Raw genomic sequence first — 15,735 nt, forward strand, 5'->3', positions numbered from 1 at the left:
AATACATCTCATTATGTCCATTGTCAAAAATGGCTTATGTAGGAAAAATGTGATCTTTTAAAAGATCACAAGAAGTCTTGGTCTTTCTTCAAAACAACATAGCCCAGTTATTTGGTAAAATAATGAAAACCTACAGCATTTGATAACCTTTCTTAAAAATTGACAGACTTAGCTGATGTGGTCACATCAAGATGGTAGTAGTCGAGCAAGGTAGATACAGGTGAGAGTGTCAGGGTCGCTGAGTGTTCCTTTTGTTTGTTGTAGAGAAATCCATGGCTTTGAATTCATTGCTTTCAGATTTCATTTGTGTTTCTTTTTTTCTTTTTAAGCTAAAAGTATTCAAACATCTGTTCCTATACAAGAATTGAATTAACATAAATAACTGACTCTTTAGAAATTCAAGTTTTGCTTAATAACAGTTATCTTCTTAGCCTTCAGGTTTATTATATTATTAAATTTCCTATTTCCTGGTGCAGGATGTAAGATGATTTAATATTTCACTATTCCCTATTCTTTTTCATTCAGAACACATCAGTTAATATATTTTTGGTAACATGATTGATTCTATTGAGTAGAGAATAATAGAGTAAGGAACTAGTCAATCTGAAATTAAATTGTATTCTTCATTTTAAATGAGTTCAAAAGTGATTTCTTTGCATATTTTCAAAATGAACAATCAGCAAATATCCAGCATGACTTGTTTTTAGTTATTTATAACCAGCACATAAATTGTCAGGAAACTAACTGATAAAAATAATTTTACTTTGGACGACTTTTCCCACTTTAGCAGTGGCGCAGTGGATTCTTCTCTCCCAAATATTATTATATGTCATAGGTTTTTAAAAAATAGGGATTTATCATGGAAAAAATTATGTTTTGAAGGCAATGTAAGAAGCTATTATTCAGACTTCTCTTATTTTCTTCTGTATTACTCCCATACTAAATGGGTATCATAGTCAGTGTCAATTTATTTCACAGTCTTTTTTTTTTTAAATAATCTGTATAGTGAGGAAAAATACTAATCTTTGAATCTATATGTGTATTGAAAAAAGTCTGGAAGAAGGTATCTAAATAGTTAACGATAAGGTTATGGGGGATTTATTTTCTTTTTTATCTCTATTTGTTGGTTATTTTCCCACAATAAAAATATTAGAAAAAGTTGTTTAGAATGTGTGTAGAGAAAGAGTAAAATTTACTCAGTAACTTAAAATATCCCTCTGATAATTAGTAAACACTGAAAACAAGCCTCAGAATCCATATTAAAGCTCTCCCTAGTTTTCTCTCGGTAATGTCAATAAATTGCACTGAAATTAAAAATGATTATTTTAGAAAATAATTTAGAATTTAAAAATTATTTACCATTTTTAACAAGTTAGAAACTACAAAATAAGGATACTGCCATCAAGTCTATGTTTAAAATTCGAAGCTGTCAACCATTTAAATTTTTACTCAGTTTTAATTTTATTAGTTAAATATACACAAAGTGGCCTGTAAATTAGCTATTTCCCACCACTTAATCAAGGCTAATTAATAATGTTCTAGTATCCCAAAGTCAAGCATTTTGTTCTTGAAACTGAAATGTATTGCAGCACTAAAGCACCACAATCTTGTAACTAAACTCTAGAGCAAGGTGTATTCAGAAGCCAGAGGCTTTCAGAAAATAATGTGTATTATAAAATAAACTTGAGTAAATTTTGGAGTAGTAGCCTTACAGTAAAACACTGCAGAAACTTTGGAATATTTACTATAAGTGAGAAAAATAAAGACTATTAATAGCTTCATATCAGGTCAGACTTTGCCTCCTAAGCTAGGAAAAATCTTTTGGTTTTTAAAAACTTGAGGCTTTGAAATTGTGACTAAGGATTGTAGACATGTACTGTAAATTGTTACTAGAATGACCTATTTTCAAACTCTGTTGTAATTGAATTTTTTTTCCTTCTCTTTAAATTTTTTAGGTCAGCCCTTCATAAACCCAGATGGGAGTCCAGTTGTATATAATCCTCCTATGACTCAACAGCCCATTAGAACCCAAGTGCCTGGACCTGCACAGCCACCTCTGCCACCCCCACCACCTCAACAACAACCAGCTAATCACATTTTCTCACAGGTGCACATATCCACGATTACATAATGCTAAGTTCACCCGCCTTTGCATATTTGGGACTAAATTCACTAATTATAATTGAGATAGCCCATGTAAGTATCTCTTAGAACTTTAATATTCTCCACCAGTGATGTCCCACTCACTACTTGTAGGAAGAGAGAGGTTAACTTCAAGGGCTTTCCAGCTAAGAAATACAGGATATATATTGGGGGAAAGGGAATTTTGTATCTTATGAGCCTCTGGTGAGTATTTTATCCCTATTTCACAACAGGAAGAAAAGGATAAGAGGTATAAAAATAAAACTAGGGTTGTTCATTATCCCAGTGATGAAAGTGTGTTGTTTTAAAATTCAACAGATCAGTAGTTTGAAGAAACTGAGTTGAGTTGCTCAAGTTCTACACTAAAAATTTCACTAATGAGAAAATGCAGAGTAATTTCTTGTGAAAGAAGTATGGTGATAAACTTGAACTAGAGAATTTTCAGTAGTTTTGCTCACAAATTATATCATTTGTAATAAAGGGATGAAGAATGTACAAGCCATTTGATAAAGTTATCAAATATTTTGAAGGGCTGAAAATAATTGTTCTTCTGGCAATTAACACTCCCAATACTGGGCAAGGCAGTTTATCTAAAGTAAATGGACGTCAAGGATTTTGATGCATTCCTAAGACTATAAATCTGAATTCATATATGTAGAGGAGATTGCCTGAAACTATTTCCAAAGACTCCCATATTCACTTCCCAACCCTGTTTGATTATATATACCCAGTTACATATTAAACTACTTAAAACTCCCTCCCTATTCTTCTCTGCCTTAGCTTAATTCAACTTGATCCTAAAGTGTTTTTCTTTCATTTTGCTATCATGTGGTGGTTTTTGTAGCACTGTGTATTTTACTAGGAGCTCTATAGGACTGATTTTCATTTTATTTAATTCAGTTAAAATAATGTTAGTCTGGTAGCTTCAAAAAATTCTAAGGATTTATCTATGGTTATATACCTCTTAAAAATAACTTTGAAGACATATGTAAAACATAAGACAATAAAAAAAAGTTGTTTAAAAAATATAACTTGGATTTAGTTATGAGACTATTGTAAGGGAAGGTGTAGTAGACCATTTACTTTAGAAATAAATTCCTTAATGGACTATAATTTGAAATCTTAGGATATGCATCAAATTCCATGGCTCTTTTTCCTGGCATTCTTCATAATTCATCATCAGTTATAAAAATAGAGAATGGATGAACAGATGATACTCAGTAACTATCTTTTGCACACTGAGATATTCATCAACGGAATTTCAAATAACCACACAAAAGAATGCGGTGATTTCCAAAGCCTGCAGATGGGCTTCATTTCTTGTAACCAATCACTTTAAGTGGGTGTTGTTTTGCAGCCAGTTACATTTTAAATAGGAAAAGGGGGTGCTAAGGCTTTTTTTTTTCTAAGTGGTATCAAAATCTTACTTTAGCCCATCCGGCGTGGCTCAGTTGAGCATTGACCTAGGAACCAGGAAGTCACAGTTTGATTCGCATCAGGTCAGGGCACATGCCTGGGTTGTAAACCCAATCCCCATTGGGGAACGTGCAGGAGGCAACCAATCAATGATTCTCTCTCAGCATTAATGTTTCTATCTCTCTCGCCCTTACCATTCCTCTATGAAATCAATAAAAATATATCTAGGGGGGAAAATGCCCAGCCGGTGTGGTTCAGTGGTTGGGGGTCAACCCAGGAACCAAGAGGTCACTGGTTCAATAACTGGTCAGGGCACATGCCCGGGTTGCGGGCTCTATTCCCTTAGAGGGCAACCTGTTTCTCTCTATCCCTGTCCCTTCCTTTCTCTAAAAAAAAAAAAAAAAAAAATTAATAAAAACATTAAAAATCTTTTTTTTACTTTGATCGGCCAGTTTCCTTAACCCACATTTTTCTCATTACCACTTGACACTCTGGTAGACATTAATACATACCCTTGGTGCTCATAGTGTTCTTTCATTTATCACAGAGCAGGCTAAAGCTTGTCTTCATCTGACACCTACATAGTAGGTCAAGTTGTCTGAAAGAAAGTTATATCTTAATGATTGTCTACCTTAACAACACATTCAATACCCTGGAACTTCTAAAGCTACTACACCTCATTTAGTGTGATAGGTGCTGTCATCCATGAGGAAGCTTGCTCATTTCTAGTTGAGAAGTTAGTGAAGAAACAGTAGGTACTTCAAAGATCTTTCAGCTTTTACCTTTTTTAGTACTTTTACTTTAATTCTAGATTTTCTTGTAAGGTTCTAAGCTAATATAAGCCTTTCATATTTTTAGAAACTCTTGCGTTGATATTGTAAAAATGCAACTCGTTTTTACATCTTAATTGTCATAGGAATTTCTTCCTTTTTAGATTATCCCCTAATATTGTTGGTTTATTTTGCAATTTTAAAGTATTCTCTTTGGAAATATTCCAGAGGGAGATTCATATATATACATTTTGACCAAAAGTAAGACTTTTTATTAGGTAAAATTGCCTGGGTTCCTCCATTGCTTGCTAACATGACTGTGTACAGGTCACTTAACTCACCTTAGCCTGATTGCCCACATATAAAATGGATTATAATAATTTTTAAGCCAATATGTATATTACCCCCTTTGTAATAAACTATGTAAATATAAGATTGGAAATCTAAATCAGATGTCAATGTTAGCTTATAGATGGCCAGCTATATTCCATAAAATTTAGGAATGATTAAAATTTTTTTTTATTTTTCAAAACACCTGTTTATTGAGTGCCTTTGGGAAACTTTTTCCCCCTGAAATGCAGGCGTGTACCATTAGTGAAAAAAATTGCAAGAACTAGTTTTCTCAGCTTGTTTGTTTGTTTGTTTGTTTGTTTTGTTAATCCTCACCCGAGGATATTTTTTCCATTGATTTTTAGAGAGAGGGGTTGTGGGGAAGAGAGAGAAAGATCGATTGGTTGCCTCCCTCAAGCAACAGGTCTGGAGAACAAACCTGCCACCCAGGTACATGCCCTTGACCAGAAATCGAACCCGAGACCCTTTGGTGTGCAGGCCAACCCTCTGCCACTGAGCCACTCCAGCCAGGGCAAGTTTCTCAGATTTTAATAAAAATTTTTAGTTATAAGAAAAATATGTTTATCTTCCATATATAAAAGAGATGTGTTTGTGTGTCTGCATGTTCCTGTATGTATGTGTGTGTTGTTTCTTTAGGCTGTTGTTCTTAATGGTACCTCTAGTACATTTTTCTTTAAAATTTATGCACTTCGGTCCCAAAAGAGTACCTCATTGTGCCATATCAAATAAAGGCAGTAACTGGCATAGATGTTATGTAAGTTATTACTGTCTGATAACAAAATAAGTGAAGTTTTTATTTTATTATTTAGTGTTATATAACTAAGTAGAGCAGCCCCTTCATCAAATCAGGAAGGAAGGAAAAGTGGTTTTGTTTTGACTGACCTAAACCAGGGGTATTGGTTAGATAATAGGATTTAAAGTACCTGTTTCAGTGAATCTAATCTTTTTATGACAAAGTTATCTTTCTAATTGTGTATTAAATTTAAGCATAGGTATATTCTCAATTTTTACTATGTAGTTTCCTCATTTTGCATTGTTTTTGTTGTTTCCTACATTGTTGTGTTGAAGATGACTTTATAAATCTAGTTTAAGCTATTGCCAAAAAAATGACTCCATTTTCTGCAATTCTTCTAATATTTTATTCTGACATTAACGTTGTTTGCCAACCTGTTATTCCTTAGCCTGTTTGTCTTCTGCAGTCCTCTTCACAGCCTATTCTGTACTCTACAGCTCATTTCCCATCCCCGCTCCTGCCAATCTCACCCACCCAGCAATACTCAGTGGTACTATTTCTCTATTCACTCCTGCATTGTTTTTGTGGATGGATGTGTGATGAAGGCTCGTGAATGTGATTAAAGTCAGGGATACATATATACTGAAAAGTGTTTTTTCTATCCTGTATTAGAAATAAGTTAATTTTCTTTCATAAAATACTAGAGGCCCGGTGCACGAAATTCATGCACTGGGAGTGGGAGAGAGGGTGTCCCTCAGCCCTGCTTGTGCCCTCTCGCAATCCGGGACCCCTCAAGGGATGTAGCAGTGCGGCAGGCAGCCAGGGAAAACCCTGAATCAGTGCCAGGCACCCCACCGCTCGCACTCATCCCAGGCCCGCTGCGCCTGCTGTTGCTGAGTCAGGAGAGGCTTCCCACCGTGGCAGCTGCATTCACCAGCCATGAGCCCAGCTTCTGGCTGAGCAGTGCTCCCCATCAAGGGGCAGCTCCTGCGTTGAACGTCTGTCCCCTGGTGGTCAGTACGCATCATAGTGACCAGTCGTTCTGGTCGTCCCGTTGTAATGGTCACTTAAGCTTTTATTATATAGATTTGTTATGTTGGCTTATCACAGTGTTTGTATAATCTCTAATCTTTTCCTTTCTTTCATAATGAGATCATTTTCATGTAGACAATTCTAGTCCTAACATGTTTTCACTGCTTTTCTCATTGAGGTCAGTGCAGCTCAATGCAATCCTGGGATGGCAGCTTTCATCTGGAGATAGGCTTTCTAGTCTTTCCCCAAAGCCATAGGCCCCGTATACTTAATGCCAGTTACTAGGGTGAATTGAAACTTAAAACTACGAGAGACATCCTCCTAAGTAAATTTCTAACGAAGATCTCTAGATATGTAATCTGTGACTATAAAGTAATGGTACCTCCTTTAATCCCAAGTATGTCCCCAAGTTACACCGCACATAGGGCTCAGTTGCACCACTGCTGTATGTTTTCTGTATGACCTGTATTTAGTAATCATGTGAAACAGTGATATACAGTACTTCTTGCATAGTGCCTAACATGAAATATTCAGTAAATATCAGTTTCCTTCCCTTAAAACGAATCTCCCTAATAACATTCTTTCCCCATCACATTTTGAAAATGCTTTCCAAGTCAAATTACTAGCTATATCTTAAAATCACTCTACACTTTTTACAAATGTTTTGTTTTTTGGGAGGTAGTTTTGTTTTGAGCTGGAGGCAACCTTATTTACCAGCTTTGGCTCTTAATGATTTTCAAAAATCACTTCCAGGCTGAAAAAGTGAAATTTTGCCAGCATTTTAAAGATTGACAACATTAAAAGGAATAACATAAAAGCCTCAAAATGTTTTGAAAAATGGCAGATCATTGGAATAAAAAAATTGACTTTTTGCCAAGATGACACTAATGGTGGTGTGCACTTATGGTATCTCTTTTTAAAATATTGGTAATTACAACTAGTGTATTTAGATATATTTTTCCCTTTTGAAACTATGCACTGAGTTAGGAGAACAGAGCAGCTATTTGGGAGGAGTAAAACCATGTATTTTCAATCATTAAATCGGGTTCCCATTTTCATCCCTTATCTTCGCTATAGTCTTAATTTACTTTGGGGAAAAAACACACAGCAGACTATAGAAATTACAGACATGTAATTTGGATCTGACAGCTTCATTGCCCAACTTTTTTTCAGTTTTCCTCTTAGTAAAATGTGGAGGTGTGATATATATTGTTGCCAATCTGCGGCTCCTTGGGAGCAGAGAAATGCCATTTTAACCCTGTTGTTTTCATTTCAGTACAATATTATCTAGTCAGAACTGGTATTTATATTGTTGAGCCAGATAAACATTTGTCGGGTAACATAAATCACAACCCTATCTTGGCTGGGCACCATTGCCAGCTCACCAAGTAGCAAAAGCAGTAAGAAACGATTGTTTGGATTTCATTTGTCTGACATGTGACTTAAGGAACAGACTGAAACAGATTAGGGAATAGAATTAGGGCTAAATTATTTTTGAGAAATTAGAAAAAGGACAAGGTGGATAGATTTTCTATTTAATTTCTGCTAGTATATTTGTTAGGTATGATAGGAGACACAAAGATGCTTTTAGTGAATCTTGCCTTCTAGGAAGAGGGGCGATGATTGAAAGTGAAGAATAATTAGTACTGTGCCTTACTAGTTACCTGGAGTTTGAAGTCCTTTCAGTTTCACTTTCACATCCTAATGTGCTTTTTTTAATTTTTTTTTTATTAAATTTATTGGGGTGACATTGGTCAACATCAGCATATAGGTTTCAGGTGTGGGTTTCTATGCTAATGTGCTTTTAATCTTTATTTAAATAAGTGTTTTTTTATTGTTTGTCAAATGTTGTTATACCCTACTCTTCTGCATGCTATGCATTTCCATTACATGTATTTTATAAGCAGTTTGTAGTGACGGCATTATAATATTCCTCTTTCCTGCCTTAGAGTTTAATTTTCTTGAAGCTGTTCTTTTATTAAGTCATGTCTGATAAAGATATATGATTTCCATAATATACACTATTGTAACTCATCTTAAAATACAGGAAGTAGTTTTCTTTGATAAGTTTGGTCTGTATACGGAAGGCATACTGATTTGACTTTTTCCTTTTTTATCAGGACAACCTTGGGTCTCAGTTTAGCCACATGAGTCTTGCCCGCCAGCCATCTACAGATGGTTCTGACCCTCATGCTACCATGTTCCAGTCCACTGTTGTTCTTCAGTCCCCACAGCAGTCTGGTTATATCATGACAGCGGCTCCTCCACCACCACTACTGCCACCACCACCTCCTCCTCCTCCTCCCCCTCCCCCTCCCCCTCTGCCACCTGGGCAGCCAGTCCCTACTGCTGGCTATTCTGCTTCTGGTCACCCTGTCAGCCAGCCTGTGCTCCAGCAGCAGGGATATATTCAGCAGCCCTCACCACAGGTAGGTCGCTTTTTCACCTCCCCCTCTGTGGAGGCTTTTCATTTAAGATCACTTTTAACATTAGAGTCTTTTTGTTCATTTGTTTTTTGTTAATCCTCACCTGAGGATATTTTTCCATTGATTTTTAGAGAGAGTGAAAGGGAGGGGGAGGGACAGAATGAGATAGAAACATCAGTTGGTGCCCGCACTCAACTAAGGCTGGGAATCGAGCCTGCAACCCAGGTATGTGCCCTTGACCTGAGTCCCTTCAGTCCTCAGGCTGATGCTCTATCCACGGAGCAAAACCGGCTAGGACTACATTAGAGTGTTTATTTGTAATTTGACAGGGAAAGAATTTGTGCAAGCCCAGCTGGTGTGGCTCAATGGTTGAGCGTCGAGGCCACGGCTCAATTCTGGGTCAGGGCACATGCCTGGGTTGTGGGCTGGATCCCAGTAGGGGTTATGCAAGAGGCAGCCGATCAATGATTTTCATCCTTGATGTTTCTATTTCTCTCCCTCTCCCTTCCTCTCTGAAATGGATAAAAAAATTTTTTAAAAAAAGCATTTATAAGGATGTGTAAGCAAAACTTGTCATCGTTTTCTTTTCTCTGGTGATTTTCAAGTGCATGCTAGACAACAACATAACAGTTGAGTAAATTATGTGATTTTGGAGTTTTCCTTCTGACTCAGGTTTGTTTTTTATAATTTGCTTAAATGAAACACATTAAAGTAAATGCACTGTAAAAATAAAATGCAGCCCTAGTGGGTTTGGCTCATTGGATAGAGCATCGGCCTGCGGATTGAAGGGTCATAAGTTCATTTCTGGTCAAGGGCACATGCCCAGGTTGTAAGCTCAATCCCTGGTAGGGATCATGTAGGGGGGAGAGCTGATCAATGATTCTCTCTCATCATCATTGTTATTTCTATCTCTATCTCTTTCTTCCTCTCTGAATTCAATAAAAAATATATACGTGTGTGTGTGTGTGTGTGTGTGTGTGTGTGTGTGTGTATATATATATATATATATATATATATATATATATATATATATATGTGTGTGTGTATATATATATATATATATAAAGCATTTTTATAAATAAGTAAAATGCATTTTGCCCAGCTGGCATGTCTCAGTGGTTTAGCATTGACCCATGAACCAGGAGGTCACAGTTCAGTTCCCAGTCAGGGCACATGCCTGGGTTGCGGGCCAGATCCCCAGTGTGGGGCATGCAGAAGGCAGCCAATCAGTAGTGATTCTCTCATCATTGATATTTCTATCTCTCCCTATTCCTTCCTTTCTGAAATCAATAATAAAAATATATTTTGAACTAAAGTCCTATATAATAAAAGCATAGTATGCAAATTGTTCCCTCGACCAGGAGTTTGTCTGGGAGTTCGACCAGGGGGCAGGGCCGGCCAGGGGAAGGGAGAGTGGTAGCGGCAGGCGGCCGGGGGAAGGGAGGGAGTACCCAACCAGCAGCCAGCAGCTGCTAGGGACCCTACCAGTGCATGAATTTCATGCACTGGGCCTCTAGTAAATAAAAATAAAATGCATTTTAAGAATAGATCAGTTTGGGGAGAGTTAACATCTTAACACTATTGAATTTTCCAGTACAGGAACATGTTATCTCTCACCATTTACGAAGATCTTCCTTAATTTTCTCAACAATATTTTGTAGTTTTCATTATATAAGTATTACACATATTTTCTTAACTAGAGGCCCGGTGCAGGAAATTCATGCATGGGGGGGGAGGGTGTCCCTCAGCCCAGCCTGCACCCTCTCCAATCTGGGATCCCTCTCACAATCCAGGACTGCTGGCTCCCAACCACTCGCCATCTGCCTGCCTAATTGCCCCTAACCACTTCTGCCTGCCAGCCTGATCACCCCCTAACCACTCCTCTGCCAGCCTGATCAATGCCTAACTGCTCCCCTGCCAGCCCGATTGCCCCTAACTGCCTTCCCCTACTGGCCTGGTCACTCCTAACTGCCCTCCCCTGCAGGCTTGATCGCCCCCAACTGCTCGCCCTTGCAGGCCTGGTCCCTCCCAACTGCCCTCCCCTGCTGGCCTGATCGCCCATAACTGCCCTCCCCTGTCAGCCATCTTGTGGCCACACAGGGGTGGCCATCTTTGACCACATGGGGGTGGCCATCTTGTGTGTTGGAATGATGGTCAATTTGCATATTACCTCTTTATTATATAGGATTATAACCCCTAAGTATTTAATGTCTTTAAATATTCTAAAGATTTTTTTTTTTTTTCATTTTTAAAGATTACATTCAGTATTCTATTAGTTCAGGTGTACTTCATAGTGGTTAGATGTTTATTTATATAACTTATAAAGTGATCCCTCCTGATAAGTCTAGTACCCACCTGACAGAAAACATAGTTATTACATTGTTATTGACTATATTCCCTGTGTTGTACTTGCTATCCCAGGACTATTTTGTGACTGCCAATTTGTACCTTTTAATCCCTTCATCTTTTTCATCCATCCCTCTAACCTACCCCCTACTGTTTGTTGATGTATTGATGATAACCATTCTGATAGATATGAAGTGATAATCTCATTGTGGTTTTAATTTGCATTTCTCTGATGATTGGTGACATTGAACATCTTTTCATATATCTGTTGGCCATCTATATGTCCTCTTTGGAGAAATACCTCTTTAGGTCCTCTGCCCATTTTTAAATTGTAATCGAATTGTTTGTTTGTCTTTCATGCGAGGTTGTATTTTCCCATGAATGAATATTAGATCTTGTGAAATGTGAAGCTGTAACCATACAGGTTGCTTGTTATAAAAAGAAAAAGATTCTTGCCGAAACCGGTTTGGCTCAGTGGATAGAGCGTCGGCCTGCGGACTGAAAGGTCCCAGGTTCGATTCCGGTCAAGGGCATGTACCTTGGTTGCGGGCACATCCCCAGTAGGGGTTGTGCAAGAGGCAGCTGATCGATGTTTCTCTATCATTGATGTTTCTAGCTCTCTATCCCTCTCTCTTCCTCTCTGTAAAAATTCAATAAAATATATATTAAAAAAAAAAAGAAAAAGATTCTTAAATGAAACTTTCTGTAGCCTGAAAATTATTTTGAAAGAAAATAAAGTGAAAGTGAGGTTTCCTTCAAATATCATAGAGATTGTAAAAAAAAAAAAAAAAATCTTGTGAAATGTTTTTCTGTGTCTTTTAAAGTAATCATGTGATTCCCAACCACTCCCCTTTACTCTATTAACACTGAATTATGTTGACTGACTTTTTTTTAACCTTTTGCACTCGAATGTCAAGTGTGACGGTGATTGAATGTATCAATAATTTGAAATATAAAAAAAATCCAAATAAATAAGTTTGTATGAAAAGAAACTCCAGTTTTTTATTCTACTGCCGCGCCTTGTAAAATCTGGGGTATTTAAAAAATTAAATCCCGAGTAGAATAAAGGAATCTAGAAAAAAGCAAGCGAGTGCAAAGGGTTAAATATATTTTTATTTATTAGAGAGAGAGAGAGATAGAAACATCAGTGATGAGAGATAATCATTTATCAGCTGCCTCCTGCATGCCCCACACTGGGGATCGAGCCCACAACCCGGGCATGTGCCCTTACCAGTAATTGAACCATGACCTGACTCATAGGTGGACACTCAACCACTGAGCCATGCCAGCCAGGCTTGACTGACTTTTTGAATGTTAAACTAACCTTTCATTTCTCGGACGTACCCACTTAGTCATGATATAGTATCTTTTTTATATATCTCTGGATTCAATTTAAGGATTTTTGCATGTATGTTCATGAAGAATATTGGTCCATAGTTTGCTTGTCTTTTTCAGGTTGTAGTATCAAGGTAGTACTGGCTTCAAAATGAATTGGATATTGTTCCCTTCTTTATTTTCTAAAGGAGTTTGTGTAGAAACGATGTTATTACTTCTTGTTTGCTAGATTTCATTAATGAATCTATTTGGACCCAGAATTATATTTTTCAGAGACGATTTTAAAATTACAATTTCCTATTTCTTTCTGGATCCGATTTGAAAGTTGTGTCAATTTCATTTATGTTGTTGAGTTTATTGGCATAAAATTACTCATAATATCCCCTTATTATACTTTCAGTATTATTGGTAATTTCACTCTTCTCTCTTTTTCCTTTACTAATTTAACTAGAGATTTATCAGTTCTATACAATTAATGAAACTCTAAGATGCTCTTAAAAAAAACAGCTTAAGAGTTTCATTAATTGTATTATTCATTTTATATTTAAAATATTTCTTCACTCATTATTTTCTTCCTTCTGCTTATTGTGAGTTTAACATGTTCCTTAGCTTCTAGTTTCTTAAGGTAGAAGCATGGATTATTAATTTAACTTCATGTGGTCAGAGAACCTACGCTAAGATTTCAGTGTTTTAGAATCTGTTAAATCTTATTTTATGTTCCAGCATGTGTCTTGGGCGGGGGCGGTAGGGGATATATGAATTTGCATTCTATCATTTTCATGTGATTTTGGTGGGGTTTTTTTTCGTGGTTTTTTTTTTTTTTTATTGAGATAAAGTTTACATAACATAAAATTAAGCATTTTATAGTAAACAGTTCAGTGTGACATTTTGTACATTCAAAGTGTTTTACAACCACCATCTCTCTCTGGTTCCAAAACATTTCCATCACCCTAAAAGAAAACTCTGTACCATTAAACAGCTGTACTGATTTAACCCAACCTCCAGCCCTTGGCAACCACCATTCTGCATTCTGTCTTTATGGATTTACCTATCTATTCTGGATACTTCATATTAATGAAATCATGCATTGTGTTACTTCTCTGTTTGGCTTCTTTGAGGTAACAGTATTTCCAGGCTAATCCACATTGTAGCATTTATCAATACTTCATTCCTTTTTGTGTCTGAATAATATGCCGTGTGTGTGTGTGTGTGTGTTTTCATCTTTTCCACAATTTGTTCATCTTTTCCTCCATTGATGGATTTGGGATGTTTCCACCTTTGCCTTTGAATATTGCTATTAATAAACATGTAGGTACATGAATTTATTCAGGTATCTGATTTCATTTCTTTGTGTATATACGTAGGAATAGAATTGCTGGTTCATATGGTAACTCTATATTTAACTTTTTGAAGAACCACCAACTTTTCCATGATGCCTATTTTTTAATCAGATTGTTTGTCTTTTAAGTTGTAAGAGTTTTTTATATATTTCAGATATTAGACCATTATCAGATGTCTTTTTGCAGATATGTTCACTCATTCTGTAGATTGTGTTTTTACTGTCTTGATAATGTATTTAATGCACAAAAGATGTGGGTTGTTTTTTTTTTTTTTTATGAAGTCAACTTTATCCATTTTTTCATTCTGTTACTCATGCCTTTATTGTATCTAAGAATCCAGATCCAAGGTCTTGGATTCATTCCTGTTTTCTTCTAAGAGTTTTATGGTTCTAGCTCCTATATTTAGATGATTTATTAATTTTGAGTAAGTTTTATATGTGGTATGAAATAAGGATTCAACTTCATTTTTTGTATGTGTGTATTTATTTGTTCTGGGATCATTAGTTGAAGAACCTTGTTTTTTTCCCATTGAATAGTTCTGATACCCTTGTCAAATAACAGCTAACCCTAAATGTAGCTGATTTCTAGACTCCAACTCTTAAAATATTTCTATCTTTGTAAGAAGTTTTAAAATCAGGAAGTGTGAGTTCTCCAAGTTTGTTCTTTATCAAAATTATTTGGACTGATTTCTGGGCTCTGACTTTTACAATATTCTACATTTCTGTCTTTATGCTGTTTTACTACCATACCTTTGTAAGAAGTTTTAAAATCAGGAAGTATGAATTCTCCAAGTTTGTTCTTCTTTGTCAAAATTGTTTGGAATCACGGTCCCTTGTGATTCCATATAAATTGGACAATTGGCTTTATCATTTCTGCAAAAGAGTCCATTGGAATTTGATAGGAATTTCCTTGAATCTGTAGATTGTGTTGCTTGTTATTGCCATCTTAACAATATTAAGGCTTCAGTATTAATGAACATAGGATGCCTTTAATTTCCTTTTTATTTTGTTGTTTCTGCATGTAGTATTCTTTTTTTTTTTTTTTAGAGAAGTATTTCCATTTATTTATTTATTTTTTAATATTTTTATTGATTTCGGAGAGGGAGAGGGATATAAACATCAATAATGAGAGAGAACCATCGATCGGCTGCCTCCTACATGCCCCCCACCAGGGACTGAGCCCACAACCCAGGCATGTGCCCTTGACCGGAATCGAACCTGCAACCCTTCCGTCCACAGGCTGATGCTCTATCCACTGAACCAAACCAGCCAGGGCTGCATTTAGTATTCTTTAAATATCAATTGATATTGTCTTGTGGTTTATAGTGTCTCTCAGATCTTCTACATCCTTATGTAAATTTTGTACAGTTCTAGCAAAAATGATAGTTGGTTTTCTACTTCTCCCTTAAATTCTATCAGTCTTTATATAGTATTTGAATCTACATTGAACAATTCATATTTATTATACCTTCCTGATATATTGACTCATGTTGTGAAATGGTTTTCTGTTTCTATTACTATTCTTTGTCTTGAAACCTATTTTATCTGACTTTAATATAGTGACTTCAGCATCCACTTGATTCGCATTTAAATGAGTTTTTTTCACCCTCTTATTTGCAACATTTATACCTAAAGTGTCATTTACATACAGTGAGTATATAGTTGTTGTTTTAGATGTTTTACACAATCTGATTAGAGTGTCTAGTTCTTTTATCTTTTATGTAGGTATTGACATGGTTAGATGCAGGTATCCTATATTGCTATTTGTTTTCCATTTGTCCTGTCTGTATTTTATTTCTATCTGCTTCTTTTCCTGCTTTTTGTATTATTTGAACACTTTTAGTG

At 36.2% G+C, this 15,735-nt stretch overlaps 1 protein-coding gene across 4 annotated transcripts in view; it reads left to right on the forward strand.

Moving 5' to 3' along the window:
* R3HDM1 (R3H domain containing 1) overlaps nt 1-15,735 on the forward strand; it is a 196,589-nt gene that overhangs the window by 120,085 nt on the left and 60,769 nt on the right. For all 4 annotated transcript variants that reach the window (XM_054722824.1, XM_054722821.1, XM_054722822.1 and 1 more), the window contains 2 exons: nt 1,956-2,107; nt 8,565-8,873. In XM_054722824.1, coding sequence (XP_054578799.1) covers nt 1,956-2,107; nt 8,565-8,873 — 461 coding nt within the window. The remainder of the gene's footprint in view (nt 1-1,955; nt 2,108-8,564; nt 8,874-15,735) is intronic.

This window comes from Eptesicus fuscus, chromosome 11, assembly GCF_027574615.1.
Source record: "Eptesicus fuscus isolate TK198812 chromosome 11, DD_ASM_mEF_20220401, whole genome shotgun sequence".
NCBI classification, from domain to species: domain Eukaryota; kingdom Metazoa; phylum Chordata; class Mammalia; order Chiroptera; family Vespertilionidae; genus Eptesicus; species Eptesicus fuscus.